The sequence below is a fragment of the Rattus norvegicus genome, chromosome 1, assembly GCF_021556685.1.
Source record: "Rattus norvegicus strain SHRSP/BbbUtx chromosome 1, alternate assembly SHRSP_T2T, whole genome shotgun sequence".
Classification (NCBI taxonomy): Eukaryota; Metazoa; Chordata; class Mammalia; order Rodentia; family Muridae; genus Rattus; species Rattus norvegicus.
The window spans coordinates 80,784,556-80,803,411 of record NC_141534.1 but is presented as its reverse complement, the minus strand read 5'-3'; the positions used below and the strand labels follow the sequence as shown (position 1 = coordinate 80,803,411).

General features: G+C 40.1%; 1 protein-coding gene across 1 annotated transcript in view; it reads left to right on the top strand.

Moving 5' to 3' along the window:
- Nlrp2 (NLR family pyrin domain containing 2) overlaps positions 1-18,856 on the top strand; it is a 39,188-nt gene that overhangs the window by 8,740 nt on the left and 11,592 nt on the right. The window contains exons 4-9 of the mRNA NM_001426910.1: positions 2,671-4,273; positions 6,789-6,959; positions 8,807-8,971; positions 11,843-12,013; positions 17,018-17,188; positions 18,406-18,576. Of these exons, the coding sequence (NP_001413839.1) occupies positions 2,671-4,273; positions 6,789-6,959; positions 8,807-8,971; positions 11,843-12,013; positions 17,018-17,188; positions 18,406-18,576 (2,452 nt within the window). The remainder of the gene's footprint in view (positions 1-2,670; positions 4,274-6,788; positions 6,960-8,806; positions 8,972-11,842; positions 12,014-17,017; positions 17,189-18,405; positions 18,577-18,856) is intronic.

The following is an 18,856-nucleotide window of genomic DNA, read 5'->3' as shown; positions in this document are numbered from 1 at the left end:
CTCTGACTGAACCCAGACCCAGGAGTCCTCTGCTGTATATGTGCTGGAAGCCTCATCTCAGCTAGTGTGTGCTGCCTGGTTGGTGATCCAGTGTCTGAGAGATATCAGAGGTCCAGGTTAGTTGAGACTGCTGATCCTCCTATAGGGTTGCCCTCTTCCTCAGATTCCTCCAACTTTTCCCTAATTCAACCAGAGGGGTCAGCAGCTTCTGTTCATTGGTTGGGTGCACATAACTGCATCTGACTCTTTCAGCTACTTGTTGGGTCTTTGGGGGTGGGGCACTAATGATAGGTCCCTTTTTGTGAATGTCCCATAGCCTCAGTAATGGTGTCAGGTCTTGGGGCCTCTCCTTGAGCTGGATCCCACTTTGGGCCTGCCACAGGACCTTCTTTTCCTCAGGCTCCTCTCCATTGCCATCTCTACATTTCTTTCAGACAGGAATAATTATGGATAAGAGCTTTGACTGTGGAATAGCAACCCCATGAAATGCCCTATAGTGGGGAAAGGGAACTTATTGAACCCACCTCCAACAGAAAGACATGATATCAAATAAAAATAGGCTCTTCTTTCCTTCCCCAGTAACTGTCAATTGCCAATAGATCCTTAGCTAGGGTGGGACTTTGTGCCCACCCCAAGTCACCCATCCTCCCTATCACTATGTTGGGATTTTGTCTGGCTTGAACTTACACAAGATTTGTACATACTGCCCAAACTACAGTGAGTTCACATGTGCAGCTTTTCTGTCAGGTTCTGAAAATGCTTTCCTTGTCAGTCATCCACCAGCTCTTTCTACTCCCTTTTCTGCAATGGTCCCTGATCCTTGGGTAGAATGTCCTATAAATGTTCCATTTCAGGCATGACATTCCTTAGACTTTCAGATCTCATATTAAGGCCTTAAATGTTTCAGATTTTCCCCCTTTTGCATAATACTATTGTGAACTGTAGAGATAAAAAAGTTTGTTTCTAAGCATCTTGGTTTTGATTGCCTGGATCTCTTATAATGAGAAAGATTAGGACAAAAATTGAAGTTATATTATATATGTGTTTTTTCACCTGGGAGATGCCCAACAGATGAAAAATACTATCAAAGCAATCTTAAAATTCTAGTTTACAGAGCACTTCCAGCAATGAATTGTGAATTCCAGATAGTGACGAGAAAAATGTAGCTATGCCACAGGGATAGTAAAGGAATGAGAATTAACCATATGGATTCTCTGTTTTCTCCCCTTTGTAGAGAGAGAGAGACAGGCACCTTTGTGATATAAACCCTAATTAGAGGTAAACAAAGGAGTAAGGGAGTTTTTCCTTACCCCTTTACACTCTTTCTTTCTCTATTGTTAGTACAAATTAATTCTCATACTGAAGAGATGGTTTCCAGCATCATATCCTGGTCTGTTACAGAACATATGTACACATGGCTTCAAATAAACATATTTTCACTCTACTTTGATAGGTGCCTAAGAAGTGGGAAGTGTTACAGCTAGATAGCACTTCACTTCTTCTCAACTAACATTTGCAAGCAGTAATAATGAACTAACAATGGATATCACAGGGAATCATTTTCTGAGCTCTTGTGACTTGTTCTGGTCCAGTAGAAAAAATAGACAAGTTATTCTAACAAACCGCATTGGCAGCTTTTTAAGTATTGGTTGGTGTATAAACTAACTATAGATAATAATGGTTTTTAATGACATCTTCATACATATATAATGTATTTGTATATTCATGCACATCATCATCTCTTGTTCCCCTTCTACTCCTGCAACCTTTTCTCTTCCCAACTGATACTCCCCTGTTTCCCTCTCCCTCACCCTCTCCCTCTTCATCTCCATCACCCTCTCCCTCTCCCTCCCACTCTCCTTCCCCCTCCCCACCGTGTGTGTGTGTGTGTGTGTGTGTGTGTGTGTGTGTGTGTGTGTGTGTATTTCATTAGGACTGCTTATACAAGCATGGACACCTTACCATGGCTACAATGATGGGAAAAATGTGTACCATCCCCTATAACCACTACTGCTTATGCATTCTCACAAAGGTTTTCAGCCTTGTGAGCCACTCCCAGACAATAAATCCTCAGAGGAGATGTTCTGTGATGCTTTCCTGCTCTATAATGAATGTTCACAAGTTCAGTCTTGGCCAGGTGATCTCAGATTCTGGAGTATAAGAATATAATAATAATGCCACACCTTAGAAAATGCTACCTTTCCTTTGATTCTTATATTTTTACCCCTTCTTCTTCAGTGTTCCCTGTGCCTTGAATGATATAAAGGTGCAGATTATTCAACATATTCTTACTCTTTCAGGGCCAGTTACAAGTTTGATAACAACTACTCATGTTAAAGAAAAGCATCTCTGACTAAACTGTCATTGCTAACCTGTGGGCATCTATGTAGGCATCAAGCAGAGGCATCTGACTGTACTCACATGTCCATACCCACATACACTCATATAACCATAATTAAAGCTTTTTAAATTCTTTCTAATTGGACTCTTTTTAATAGAACATTTGCATACAAAATAAGATGTCCACATCACATCTTGCTGAAATAAACTTGGATTTAAGTTGCTTTTTAAGAGGTGTGTTCTTTAATTTCCTTTTCTACTTTATACAAGATAATTTTTCACAATAACAAACTATGTTCTGTTTATCCCCCCCAATAATTGATGGTAAAGAGCACAAACATAAAAAGGAATGGAGGAATATGTACACTGAAAAATGGAAGAAGAACTTCTGGCCCAAATGCAATAAAGAAATCTATGTGGATACTGAGAGCTACAGGACACTCCTGACATTGTGTAACCCGAAGATAGAAATGCCATTTGCTTATACAATTGTGCTGCATGGCCCTCCAGGCTCTGGAAAAACCACAATGGCAAGGAGGCTAATGCTAGAATGGTCAGAGAGTAAGCAGGCCCAGAGTTTTTCATGTGCCTTCTACATCAGCTGCAGGAAACTTAATAATAGTAAACCTTGCACTTTTGCCCACCTCCTCTCCATGAACAATCCCTCCTGGAGATACTATATGATTCGGCGTCTAGTCCTGTCAGAACAATTCTTATTTGTGGTAGATGGTTTTGATGAGCTGACATTCCCAGCAGGAGCTCTGCTCCGTGATATCTGTGGTGACTGGAACACAGTGAAGCCTGTAGAGGTCTTACTGAGCAGTTTGCTAATGAGGAAGATGGAACCTCATAGCACACTGCTGGTAACCACACAAACACAGTCTTTGCACCAAATCTACCTCATGGTAGATCAGCCTGTCCTAGTAGAAACTCAGGGTTTCTTAGAGCCAGAAAAACAGGAGTACTTTCAGCAATACTTTGAAGATGAGGAGGGTGAGGAAGAGGGTGAAGGTGAGGGAAAGGCACTGAGAGCTCTTAAGGAAGTTAAATGCAATGAAGCTCTCTTCCAAATGGCCTCACTTCCTGCTGCATGTGGAATATTCTGCCTCTGTCTGGAGCTAGGAATGAAGAAGGGGGAAGACCTGGCTCTGACATGTCAGACCTACACCTCTATGTTCCTGAACTTCCTCTGCAGAGTCTTCCTACAAGAAGCCTGTGATGGCCATCTCAACAAGCAACTCCAAATCTTATTCAAGAAAATATGTATCCTGGCTGCCGATAGTCTCTTAGAACAGGTGCCCATACTCTGTGAAGAAGACTTCTTGAAATTAAAATTGAACCTGAATAAATTGCATCCCGTGGTGTACAGGTGCATCTTTCTTGAGGACAGTTCCTGTACAAACTGTCTTTCTTTCATCTGCCTCAGTATCCAGCAGCTCCTGGCTGCCATAATATTTGTTCAGGAACTCGGGCAAGAAAGCAAGGATGTCTCTAAATATAGTATACAGAAGATGCTTTCTAGGGAAGCAAGGTTGAAAAACCCCAACCTGTCTGGAGTGCTGCCATTTGTATTTAGCCTCCTGAACAAAACTCATATTCAAGAGCTGGAGACCATTTTTGGCTGCCAAATATCAATGGGGGTCAAGAGAAAATTCCTGGAGTGTGAGTTGGGGGAAAATAAACCCTTCCTATTACTGATGGATCTGCAAGAGATCTTTTCCTGTCTCTATGAATCTCAGGAGGAGGAGTTTGTGAAAGAAGCCATGGCCCTCTTTGGGGAAGTCTCCTTGCATTTGAAAACCAACATGGACCTCGTCCATGCTTCATTCTGCCTCAAGAACTCTCAGAACTTGCAGACAATGTTCCTTAAAGTAGAAAAGGCAGTCTTCCCAGAGAATTTTGCTACACTGGAGTCCACAGCTGAGGACCAAAGGTAAGAACCCTATTTTCCTCACATGCTTCTGAATGGTTTTTCTTTTTTCTTTTTTCTTTTTTTTTTTTTTCATCTTTATTAACTTGGGTATTTCTTATTTACATTTCGATTGTTAATTCCCTTTCCAGGTTTCCAGGCCAACATCCCCCTAGCTGCTCCCCCTCCCCTTCTCTATGTGTGTTCCTCTCCCCATCCTCCCCCCATTACCGCCCTCCCCCCAACAATCCCGTTCACTGGGGGTTCAGTCTTGGCAGGACCAAGGGCTTCCCCTTCCACTGGTGCTCTTACTAGGCTACTGAATGGTATTTCTACCTCCAACTCATCCCATGTGCATTTAGTAAGAGGCTGATGTCTCTCATTCTCAGTATGTCAGGGTAGGACATTTTTTATCTGTTCAACTTCCTTCCTAATTAATAATAAAAGGTAAAGTTATGATATAATTAAGGATGCCAGCCTGAGAGTTAAATATCTTAGGTTCTATGGTCTCTCTTTCAGTGAGCAATTGCTTAATTACTTTCCTTACAGCATTTTCATACATATTCTTAGTGGATCCTCCTGCCTGTACCCCTCATCTCCCTGCTCACCATTTATGCTTAAACCCTTTTACTCGTGGATAACCCCACTTCCACTTTTACACGACATATGTTTTTATTAAACTCATTTATTAAATATGTGTGTACAAAAGTCAGAGACTAGCTTACAAAAACCAGTTGTCTCCTTGAATCTCACATATCCTAAACATTGAATTCATCAGGCTTGGCAGCAAGAACCTTTTCCCAGTGAATCATCTTGCCTGTCCTCACATTATATATGCTCTGTTATCTTCTCCTTAAAGCCATTTTTGCTTTGTAAAATGAAATTTTACTAAATATGTCCCACTTGAAGGCCTTACTCTGTATTGCTTTCAAGTATAAAAACTATTTTCTATGTTCACCATTGAGATCAAACACAGCTCTTAATGAACACTCCACATGCATACTATCATTGAGCTAAAGCTTCACTTCTCTGAACACTATTTTCTAAATAATCCTTAAAGCACTTTTTGTTTTACCCACTTAGAGATGCTTTTCTATTTTTCCTAAGTGGATAGCATCATTGCCATTATAGAAGTGGAAATTAAAGGTATTTTGAGGGCCTGAAGAGACAGCTCAGAAATAAGAGCACCTGATGCTCAGCCAGAGGAACTGGGTTCAATGCCCAGAGCCTTCATAGTAATTTACAACTGTCTATATGTCCAGTTTCAGGGTATATGCATGTACACAGACATTCATGCAGGCAAAACCTCACACACATAAATCATAAATTTTCAAATTCATACATTCTGCCCTAACATGCCTTAACCTTGTACCTTTCTTAACCTGAAGCACTATTTCAGTATTCAATTTGTCTTTTTTAAATTGCTGTATATGAGAGAATGTTAAGTAATTGCCCTTCTGGTTTAACTTACTTCACTTTATAAAATATCCTCTGTGTTGCTGCAAATGACTAAATGTTATTGTTCTGTAAAGAAAATGAAATCATAACAGTTCCAGGAACATGAATAAATTTAGAAATTATTAATCAAAGAAGGCAGATCCAGATAAATACCATGTTCTCTTTCAAACTGATTCTAGATTTTAATGTTTTTATGTATGTGTATATATACATGAGGAAGATAAAGTTCTGAAACTACACAAAACTGTAGTGATTAATTTTTTGTGAAGCGAACATAAAACTAGAGTCATCTGAGAGAAGAAAACATCAATTGAGAGATTGGCTTGTAAGCAAGTCTGTGGGACATTTTTGGTTGATATTGATGAACCACTGTTGGTGGTTCCATTGTTAGGCTAGTATTTCTGGAGGGGGCATATTAGAAAACAGATTGAGCAAGCCATAATCAGTATTCCTCCATGGCCTGTACTTCAGTTCATCAGTCATGAACTGTGATCAGGAAGAAAAAGGCAAAATAAAACCTTAACTCCACATGTTGCTTTTGGTCATGGTATTTAATTGCAGCAATACAGAAACAAATTAGACCAAGGAGATCCCTTAAGAGAAAAGAACTGCAGGTAATAGAATATATGGTACATGAAAACATAAGGGGATCAAAAAGAAGCAAACAGGTGAGTGGAGATGGACCAGGAAGGACAAAGTACACAGGAAAAAGTCATAGCAACCATCCATTTGGATGCAAATATAAAAGACAAATTTCAAAGGTTTTTGTAGAAACTTTGAAGATGGGCCAATCCTTAAAGTTCAGTCCTTAAATCATTTATAGTGAGGCAAGTGCAAAGACCCGAGTTTAGATCCTCAGAACCCACACAAAAATACAAGGTTGTGAATGCCTGTAACCTCAGTGATAAAAAGATAAAAGGTGGAAGCTTAAGTGCCTGCTGGCCTTGCCTCCTTGATACAGTTGCAAACCAATGAGACATTCTGCCTCAAGCAAAAGGTGGAAGGTGCTGGAAGATTCATAGGAGCATGCAAGCACACATGAATACATGTAGAAATAAAATTAGTCTCTTTGTTTTTGTAGGTTCCAGGACAAAAAATGCATGCTAACTCTCTGGACAGACTTTTGTGACACATTTCATTCAAATGAGAAACTGGCCTTTCTAGAAATCCACGAAAGCTTCCTCAACAGCTCCTCACTGGAGATTCTTTGTGAAAAGCTGTCCTCTGCTCCCTGCCATCTCCAGAAAGTGGTGTAAGTTGGAGTTGATCTCTGGAGGAGAACCCCTATCATACAACCAAAGTGTTCACAATTATAGAGTACTGGAAAAATCCTCAAACTCATATCCAAGACTCAAACCAGATATCCAAGACACAGGGAAATTAGGTAGCCCTGCCATTTAAGTTTATCTAGAGAAGAATCATGTAGTAACGGTATAATGCAGAATACAGTTTTGATGTCCACAAATACCATAAGAAAAATCAAGATCCCCAGGCAGTTTGAATCCTGCTATGGCAACCATTTGGCTCTAAATAGAACAGAGTCCCCAACCTATGTGGGAACTTGAGTGATGTATTTGTGGGAGGGAAGAAAGTTGGTCTATATATTATAGAATGGTGAGTACGGTCCCTCCCTCACCTCCACATGCCAGATATCAACAGCACTTTCTGCCTTCAGTCTTAAGAAACCTCAGTGTCTACAGGTAGCCAAGTATCATCTAGTGTCCTCAGGGGACACAGAATCATGACAGGCTGAAAGCCACTGATGTAGAAAGATAGAGAGCTTGTGCTTGAGGCATGAGCATAGAAAGTCAACTGGGCAAAGTTATATGCCCATTACCAAAAACATGTATGTAAGTTAATGAAATTGGAATAAAATGAATTGTGTGCAAGAGAAAGGTTAAGTCTGTAACTGAAATGCATGAGGGCAGAGTATGGGGAACATTTCACTCTTACTTGAAGTTAATCTGTAGATTGTGTGCCTAGAAGATTGAAATCTAGGAAGATATAAATCACAAGGATGTCAAATAGTTTCTAACGAGAGATGTTAGACAATAGAAACAAAGCTTGAGTTGAGATAAGATCTGAAAATAGCATGTGCTGTAATGTTATTATAATATCAAAATATGCTCCATATTGGCTGAGAAGAGTTGAGGGTGGTTTGGCAGAGTTGGTTTAGGTGGTCTTTTGAGATGGTGGTCTATGTAGGCCTGGTTTTCCAATAGCTCATTTGTAGAGCAAGATGGTTCCAGACTTCTGACACTCTACCTGTCTCCCATATGGTCAGATTACAGACCTATGCCACCATACACAACGTGAGAGCATAGATCATCTGTAATCTCTCACACACACAAAAATGGCTTATTTGACACAATACAATCTTTATCCATTTTCTTGTAACTCTATGTCCAGAGAACCTGATACATTCTTTTGGAATCTGAAGGCAGCTGTACTCACACAAGCATATACCCACACACCTACTCATACCCACACATAGATAAATACACTGCAACATAGTTAAAAATAAATCTTTTTAGAATCTGTTTTATATAGAGATTATCATATGGTTGCACCAAAAAAGGAGTATCTCAGCCCAAATCAACATGTTTCTTGAACATTTCAGGAGTGTAGGGTTGTAACTATGAAGTGGAAAATGGTAGCTGTGTGAGATGATAGATGTGTTAATTATCTTGGTTTTGTCAATTATCTGACGAGGTGTACCTATAACAAAACCATGTTGTATAGCCTAAATACAAGTCTGTCAACAATGCCTTGAAGAATGGGGTAGTTTAATTTGGGGGAGCCAAAATGTAAGCAAGTACATTCCTTTGCTTCTGTTTATTGTGCAGTAGAGGTATAAAAGTCAAAATCATCTTTTTAGAAATTTTTATTATATTTATTTATAATTTTGTGGAGAAGAATGTGAGGTATATATTTGTGTGAGTGGAAGCCAGAGGACAGTTGGCCAGAACTGGTTCTTTTGTTTGACTTCGTGGGTCCCTGAGATCAAACTGAAGTTTACAGGTTTGGTGCCAAGTATGTCTATTTACTGAGCCATCTCAACAGCACTCAATATCTCCTCTTTTGTGTTCTTTCCCTCAGCCTCAAAAATATTTCCCCAGATGATGCGTATGAGAAATTATGCCTCATTTTTTGTGGTTATGAAACCATCTCACATCTGACTTTGCAAGGTGGTAAACTGGATAGCATGCTTCACTCACTGTGTAAGGTTGTGAAAAATCCAGCATGCAACCTGAAGTTTCTCAGGTCTGTCTCTTCATTCCCTAAAAGTCTGGTCATATAAAACTATCTCAGGTCTTTCTATATAGCAAATCTAAATTAGAGGTAAAGATTTCTTATTTTAATTGATTATTTTCTTTATTTACATCCCAAATGTTATCCCCCCTCCCAGAGTTCTTTACTCCATCCCTTGTCCCCTTCACCTCTGAGAGGGTGCTACCCGCCCCCCCGCCAGATGCCTGCTCCTTCCCTGGGCATCAAGTCTCTACAGGATTTGGCACGTCCTCCCTCACTGAGGCCAGACAAAGCAGAGGACTTCAATCCTTCCCCTAACTCTTCCTTATGAGTCTCCAACCTCATTCATTCCTGGTAGAGCCTCTCAGAGGACAACCATGCTAGGCTCCTGTTTGCAAGCACAATATAGCATTAGTAAGAGTATCAGAGTTTGGTTCCTACCTGCGGGATGGGTCTCAAGTTGGGCCAGTCACCAGTTGGCCATTCCTTTTCTCTGCTCCATTTTTGTCCCAGAATATCTTTTAGACAGGAACAATTCTGGGTCAAAAATTTTGAAGGTGGTTTGACGTTTCCATCTCTCCACCAGGGGACCCCATCTAACTACTGGAGGTGATCTCTTCAGGTTCCCTCTCCCTACTGTTGGGCATTTCATCTAAGATCACCACCACTGAATCCAGGGAGCCTCTCACATACCAGGTCTCTGGGACTTTCTAGATATCTCCACTCCCCTCCTCCAGCAGCCTCTGGGCTTCATTTCTGTCTCCCTAATAAGATTGCTTATGCAGAGAGAGAGAGAGAGAGAGAGAGAGAGAGAGAGAGAGAGAGAGAGAGAGAGAACACCAACCTTCAGAGCATATAGACTAAAAGATAGAAAAATAATTCAGTCTTCACCTTCTCTGAGTTCTGAACAACATAAACAACTATATATGACAACCCTGTGACCAAGAAGCTCCTAGAGTTTAAGTAATAGCCCTATTGGGCATTTTCTTGTGGTTGTTGTAGTTATATTCTTCTTGAGTTGTCATTCAACATAAGCTTGAAGACCCCTACTTCCCAGCAAAGGTGCTCCAGAGTATCAGTTAAACCCTCCACTGGCATCACTTTTGACTGGGATATTAGCTGTTAGTATGTTCTCTACTGCTTATATCACCAACCCCATCCTGTGGTCCATGGATCCAAATATGACCACATTTGAACCAGCAGCAGTAGGAGGGACACAGTGTTAGGCCACAAACCATGCTCTGTATTCCCCAATATGTAATATTCACCAATTTGTCTAGGTCCTCTTGTCAATAAAGAGAGGGGATTATCATACAATCCATAAGGACTAGGACATGAGGTAAAACAAGTCATGAGATAAGTTGTAACTATTGTGAATACTATCCATGGAAAATGGCCTTTTTTCCTTTTTCTGAGAGAATTATCTTGGAGTGAAAGTGTATGAGTTGAATATTTGAGACTCAATTTTCACTTTAAATAAATAAGATAATGTCCAAAATGAAAGGAAAGTCATGTAAGTTCAATGTTTATTATTTTTGGAAACAATTGGCAGTCCACATAATATGCTGACACCTTGATTCAACTTGGTTACATGGCTACAGTGTGACTCTAAGAGAAAGGCTCTTCATTGTCTGTAGTACATTTTAGCTGTGGGAATGTCTACATATCATTCAGTGTGTGTTTTCAACTTAAAACATTCAATGTTAAGATATAATTACTTCCAACATAAAATTGGAGATAATAAAAACCCCTCACTTGCCTACAATCATGGGACTGGGGAGACTGAAACAAGAGGACTGAAACTTTGAGATCCACATAGTGAGACCCAGTCTCACAGATAATATATGAAGCTGGGTTTGGTGGTGCATACCTTTGATCCAAGAACTTGGGAGGCAGAAGCAGGTAGATCTCTTGAGTTCAAGGGCTAGCCTTGTATACATAATACTTGAAGTCAGTCATGGATACATAGATAAACCCTGTCTTTAAACTATATATATATATATATATGAATATATATATATTCATACATTCATGGCAGTACAATTTGCAATACATATATGCACATGGGTATGGGACTATCCTTGAGGCATGGGCAACCTACCAGTGGTCACAACACCAAAGAAAAAGTGATTCTCCCCTCACCAATCTGGCCTTGATGGCTGATATCTCTTCAGCTACAGATGGGGCTAAAAGGGAACATGAATTTGGGATGGAAATCTGTTGAGTTGACAGTATGAATTAGTTGTAGAAGATGTGAATAAGATATATTATTGGGTGGGTGGGAAAAGATATATTATGTATCTGTATAAAATATTAAAAGAGTGAAAATTAATTTGAGATAGGATATCACTGTGTAGTTCTGACTGGCCTGGAACATACTGTGTAGACCATACTAGCCTGTCCCCTCCAAAGATCTGCCTGCCTCCACCTCCCAAGTACTAGTATTAAAAGCATGCATGATCAAAAAAATTACATGAAAGAGAATGAAACTTGCTGAAGTTAGGCAATTTAGACCATGTTTTTGTACTCACCACGGGAAGGAGAATACAGAATGGCCAAAGAGTATAAACATTGTGCCTTTAAACAGCTAGGAAGTAAGCCATTCATTCCTATAATAGGAAAGAAAACTCAAAAGTTTGTAGGAAGTTCATCCAAGGAGAACAAGCTTGATCTGAAACAATCTGATACCTTCAATTGATGACAGTTAGTTTCTACTAGCTTTTTGTAAGCCTGATTTGATGTTCTACTATCTCTTTCAATTAGTTCTCTTACTTTGGCCTGCTATATACTTAACTAAACTCATTCACAATAGCAAGAACAGCTATTCTACCTACATCATTCTCTGAACCGTTCATAACATACTTGTTCTCATTTCTTCCACAGCCTGGGATCTTGTTCTACCACTGCTCAGAAATGGGATGACTTCTTCCCAGCCCTGAAAGCCAATCAATCCCTGATAAGTCTGGATCTCACAGACAATAATCTCTTGGACAAGGGTGTGAGGCTTCTATGTAATACTTGGAAGCAATCAAAGTGCATACTGCAGAGGGTATCGTAAGTATCTCTTCTCTTCCTATAAGACATCACTTCAGACACTAAGCTATAGACAGGAGAAACATGATTGACTCCACACATACCAGGCAACCCATATTGTGGGATCCACTTAAATCCAAAATAAATCCAGCAAAACTCCACTAGTCAATACAGATGACAAAAATTTATTGTAATCAAGACACTACTAATCCATCAGGGTCATGGAACAAAATCAGAAACTAGACTGTGACCCTGAGGAGAAAATGCACAGTATATTTAAAGGATAAGAGCACAAAGTGAAGGGGAAGTGGAGTGGACTGTAGCATTTTCCAATCATATTTTGAGATATGGGTTGAGCAAGGGAGTTTTTACTGATCAAGTTAGGAATAAGTTCCTGGGCTTGGGAACATGAACTTAGTTTGACCCTGCCAGCAAAATGGAGAAGTTGTCCTTGAGCTGTCTGGATTCAGACAACTGTTTCCTTATAATAGAAGCCATTCAGTTATTGGGAAGTCCCCAGTTCCCCTAGGAACTTGAATTTAGTTTACTAAACTAAACTAGAAAAACAGATACTGAAAATGAAATAGTAGTACTTGGAATAATTTTCTTTGTTCCCAACACTATTAGCCCACCCATGCCTGTAGACACCAGCTTCTGAGTTTTTGACTGTACATCACTCATTTTGTTCTTCTCCCTCTTTTTGTTGAGAACTTCATGCATGCATATGTGTGTGTCACTTGGTAAATCTCATCACCCATTTTTCTCTCCTGTGAATTCCCTCCATCATATCTTCACCAGTCCATCCCAACTTCACATGCTCTTTGCTTAAACCCACTGAGTCTACTTTCCGTATGTGGGGTAAGACAATCTACTGCAAATGTACTAATGCCTCACTTTAATGTTAAAATTCAATTATGAACATCTTTTGGCATAGGTATAGTCATGTTTTCCATTTTCATCTCAGGATACTCTAGAAATATAGCCTTGTTAAATTGAAGGTAGTTGTTAACATACCATAATTTTTGTTTAAATTAAATATAATGTGTAACATTTATTGAATATCTTATTAAATGCAATGATCAAATTGTACTTAATACCAAAGGGCAGTAAGTCAATGAAATATATGATACTTTATCTAAAACAAATAAAAGGCAGTCTATTGGAGCATGGGTCACCTCTCAGGAGACATATCCCTGAAGAAAACTTGACTCTTCATACCCCAGAAACCATCACCTGCCAAAAGCTCCTCAGCACAAGGCCCTCCCTCATCCATGCTGGATTTTAGCTGGCTTAGCCTTAGGAAGTCGTCTTAGGTTGCTTTCCTAAGTCTAAATCCCTCATGTGATCATGACTATGTAATGGAAATCACAAGAACTTGAGTTTATCTTCTGGAGACAGCTGGAAATGCCCTCTCCTGTCTTGATATATGATTTGTTTATTTAGTTGGTTTGGCTTGGTTTGAGGTCTTTGTTTTAGGTGGGAATTTTTAAGTTTTATACATGTTTACCATGCATACTGGCATTCTCGCCCCCACCTTCCAGTCTCCCCTCTACAAATCTCTCTCATTTTTTCCTATTCATCTTATTTTATGATGCACCAAGATAACCAGGGCCATGTGTAAGACTGTGGGTTTACCCATAACTCCTAAGGAAATAGAAGCAGTCATTAAAGGTCTCCCAACCAAAAAGAGCCCAGGTCCAGACGGGTTTAGTGCAGAATTCTATCAAACCTTCATAGAAGACCTCATACCAATATTATCCAAACTATTCCACAAAATTGAAACAGATGGAGCCCTACCGAATTCCTTCTACGAAGCCACAATTACTCTTATACCTAAACCACACAAAGACACAACAAAGAAAGAGAACTTCAGACCAATTTCCCTTATGAATATCGACGCAAAAATACTCAATAAAATTCTGGCAAACCGAATTCAAGAGCACATCAAAACAATCATCCACCATGATCAAGTAGGCTTCATCCCAGGCATGCAGGGATGGTTTAATATACGGAAAACCATCAACGTGATCCATTATATAAACAAACTGAAAGAACAGAACCACATGATCATTTCATTAGATGCTGAGAAAGCATTTGACAAAATTCAACACCCCTTCATGATAAAAGTCCTGGAAAGAATAGGAATTCAAGGCCCATACCTAAACATAGTAAAAGCCATATACAGCAAACCAGTTGCTAACATTAAACTAAATGGAGAGAAACTTGAAGCAATCCCACTAAAATCAGGGACTAGACAAGGCTGCCCACTCTCTCCCTACTTATTCAATATAGTTCTTGAAGTTCTAGCCAGAGCAATCAGACAACAAAAGGAGATCAAAGGGATACAGATCGGAAAAGAAGAGGTCAAAATATCACTATTTGCAGATGACATGATAGTATATTTAAGTGATCCCAAAAGTTCCACCAGAGAACTACTAAAGCTGATAAACAACTTCAGCAAAGTGGCTGGGTATAAAATTAACTCAAATAAATCAGTTGCCTTCCTCTATACAAAAGAGAAACAAGCCGAGAAAGAAATTAGGGAAACGACACCCTTCATAATAGACCCAAATAATATAAAGTACCTCGGTGTGACTTTAACCAAGCAAGTAAAAGATCTGTACAATAAGAACTTCAAGACACTGAGGAAAGAAATTGAAGAAGACCTCAGAAGATGGAAAGATCTCCCATGCTCATGGATTGGCAGGATTAATATGGTAAAAATGGCCATTTTACCAAAAGCAATCTACAGATTCAATGCAATCCCCATCAAAATACCAATCCAATTCTTCAAAGAGTTAGACAGAACAATTTGCAAATTCATCTGGAATAACAAAAAACCCAGGATAGCTAAAGCTATCCTCAACAATAAAAGGACTTCAGGGGGAATCACTATCCCTGAACTCAAGCAGTATTACAGAGCAATAGTGATAAAAACTGCATGGTATTGGTACAGAGACAGACAGATAGACCAATGGAATAGAATTGAAGACCCAGAAATGAACCCACACACCTATGGTCACTTGATTTTTGACAAAGGAGCCAAAACCATCCAATGGAAAAAAGATAGTATTTTCAGCAAATGGTGCTGGTTCAACTGGAGGGCAACATGTAGAAGAATGCAGATCGATCCATGCTTATCACCCTGTACAAAGCTTAAGTCCAAGTGGATCAAGGACCTCCACATCAAACCAGACACACTCAAACTAATAGAAGAAAAACTAGGGAAGCATCTGGAACACATGGGCACTGGAAAAAATTTCCTGAACAAAACACCAATGGCTTATGCTCTAAGATCAAGAATCGACAAATGGGATCTCATAAAACTGCAAAGCTTCTGTAAGGCAAAGGACACTGTGGTTAGGACAAAACGGCAACCAACAGATTGGGAAAAGATCTTTACCAATCCTACAACAGATAGAGGCCTTATTTCCAAAATATACAAAGAACTCAAGAAGTTAGACCGCAGGGAAACAAATAACCCTATTAAAAAATGGGGTTCAGAGCTAAACAAAGAATTCACAGCTGAGGAATGCCGAATGGCTGAGAAACACCTAAAGAAATGTTCAACATCTTTAGTCATAAGGGAAATGCAAATCAAAACAACCCTGAGATTTCACCTCACACCAGTGCGATTGGCTAAGATCAAAAACTCAGGTGACAGCAGATGCTGGCGAGGATGTGGAGAAAGAGGAACACTCCTCCATTGTTGGTGGGATTGCAGACTGGTAAAACCATTCTGGAAATCAGTCTGGAGGTTCCTCAGAAAATTGGACATTGAACTGCCTGATGATCCAGCTATACCTCTCTTGGGCATATACCCAAAAGATGCCTCAACATATAAAAGAGACACGTGCTCCACTATGTTCATCGCAGCCTTATTTATAATAGCCAGAAGCTGGAAAGAACCCAGATGCCCTTCAACAGAGGAATGGATACAGAAAATGTGGTACATCTACACAATGGAATATTACTCAGCTATCAAAAACAACGAGTTTATGAAATTCGTAGGCAAATGGTTGGAACTGGAAAATATCATCCTGAGTGAGCTAACCCAATCACAGAAAGACATACATGGTATGCACTCATTGATAAGTGGCTATTAGCCCAAATGCTTGAATTACCCTAGATCCCTAGAACAAAGGAAACTCAAGACGGATGATCAAAATGTGAATGCTTCACTCCTTCTTTAAATGAGGAAAAAGAATACCCTTGGCAGGGAAGGGAGAGGCAAAGATTAAAACAGAGACTGAAGGAACACCCATTCAGAGCCTGCCCCACATGTGGCCCATACATATACAGCCACCCAATTAGACAAGATGGATGAAGCAAAGAAGTGCAGACCGACAGGAGCCGGATGTAGATCGCTCCTGAGAGACACAGCCAGAATACAGCAAATATAGAGGCGAATGCCAGCAGCAAACCACTGAACTGAGAATAGGTCCCCTATTGAAGGAATCAGAGAAAGAACTGGAAGAGCTTGAAGGGGCTCGAGACCCCAAAAGTACAACAATGCCAAGCAACCAGAGCTTCCAGGGACTAAGCCACTACCTAAAGACTATACATGGACTGACCCTGGACTCTGACCCCATAGGTAGCAATGAATATCCTAGTAAGAGCACCAGTGGAAGGGGAAGCCCTGGGTCCTGCTAAGACTGAACCCACAGTGAACTAGTCTATGGGGGGAGGGCGGCAATGGGGGGAGGGTTGGGAGGGGAACACCCATAAGGAAGGGGAGGGGGGAGGGGGATGTTTGCCCGGAAACCGGGAAAGGGAATAACACTCGAAATGTATATAAGAAATACTCAAGTTAATAAAAAAAAAAAAAAGACTGTGGGTTTATAGCTATGTGTCAAAGCCTGATGGGCTCAGCAGAGACACAATTAAGGATAGTAATTTCCCTTCTCCTAAAGTCTATTCATAGACAACAGTTGAATTGAGTGGGTCCCTGTAAGCCTCTCCCCTTCCTAGACTTATTATTGGTAAGCCAGTCCTTCTTAGTTCAGTTGTGTGACGCATCCACAGGTTGGAGAACTGTCATCTCACTGAAGTCTGTTGCAAGGACCTCTCTTCTGTTCTGATGGTCAGCCAGACTCTAACACACCTTAGCCTGGCCAAGAATGAACTTGGAGATAATGGAGTGAAAAAACTATGTGAAAGCTTAAGCTTCCCCAAATGCAAACTACAGACCCTGGTGTAAGTCTTCTCTGCCTGCAGACATTGGAGCTGTGGGGGGTGGGGCGCTGGGTGGTAATGGTTCCATGTAGCTTAAGTAAAGCCCTAGCTTCAGTTATTTCCACCATTATAGAATTTGTGGTGTTAATATTCTATAGGGAATTGGGAGGAAGATCTGGTTTTCAGATCTGACTTCCTTTTTGGTTTTGGTTTTGGTTTTGGTCAAGGGTGGTGTCTTATGTATCCCAGGCTGGCCTAGAATTCACTGTATACAAGACTTTGAATTCTCCTTCTCCTACCAAGTATGTGGATTATAAGGATGTGCCACCATTCCTGGACTTCTTTTACTTCTTTTAAATTTTCGTAAAGTATGAACCATTGAGTCCAACTAGTACTGCTAACACAAATTCAGGTGTGGGATCATCCATTTGAGGGAAGCACAACCTACCAGTAGGCACCTCCCAAAGAATAGCGACCCTACCTCCTCCAGCAGCCATTGACTATTAATAGTTTTTAGTAGTGAGAGGAGAAGGTCCTCGGAAACCCTCCCCCATATTATAGTATTTTTGTCTGACTTGGTCTTCTGGAGATAACCAAGGTTACTGTGACTTCATGTGTGCTGCATTCATGTCCTGTCCAGAAGACACTATTTCACAGCACTCCTCTCCATCTTACATTCTTCCTGTCTTTTCTGTAAGACAGAATCTCCTTGCCCAGGCTGGCTTTATATTCAAATCAATTCTCCTATTTCAGACTCCCAAGTGCTATGCCAGCCTAACATCTTCTTCAAGTTTGTTTTTAGCACTATGCAACAAAAAGTATACATGGTTGGATAGAGGTGGGATCAGTAAGCTCGATATGACCCCGGTTTTTATGTGGAATCTGTAGGATCCATTTTAATTTTAGCATAATTTTTTGAGATTAAAATGTAATTACAATATTTTCCCTTCCATTTCTTCCCTCCAAACTTTACCATATATCCTTCCCCATTTGCATTCAAATTTATGGCCTCTTCCCACAAATCGTTATTGCATATATATATATATATATATATATATATATATGCAATATATATATATATACTGTTGATGCCATGTAATATTATTTGTAGATGTGTTTAAGGTTTGACTAATACCAATGGGTTGAGGTTGAAGGTTGTCGTTTGGGTGCATCATCCCAAAATGGACTAAGGTGTTTATTTGTTTCTGGTTTTCATCCCTCTGCATGTGATTTTCCAGTCTGTGGTCCTGTAACATCACCAGCAATGGTTGCCACTATCTCTCAAAGATGCTCGGACAAGCACCAAGCCTGAAGCACTTGGATCTGGGGCTAAATCGCATTGGAACCACAGGTGCAAAGTTTTTGTGTGAGGCTTTGAAGAGCCCCAGGAGTAACTTGAAAAGTTTGTGGTGAGTTGTACCTTTTTGAACTGCAATCTGTACCTCAAAGAAGCTTTCAAGTGTAGCAAATGCCTTCAGGAGCAGTAGGGAGATCTTGAGTCAAGTCAGTTGAGTATTGTATCATATTTTTCTAGTATTTGCATCTTCAGCTGGTACATAGAGGTCAGTAGGACAACATGAAGGAATTGATTCTCTCTTCCCAACACATGAGATCTAAAGTTCAAACCCAGGCTGGCAGGCTTGACTGCAAGGGCTTACCCATTGATCTACCTCTCTAGTACCAAGTTGA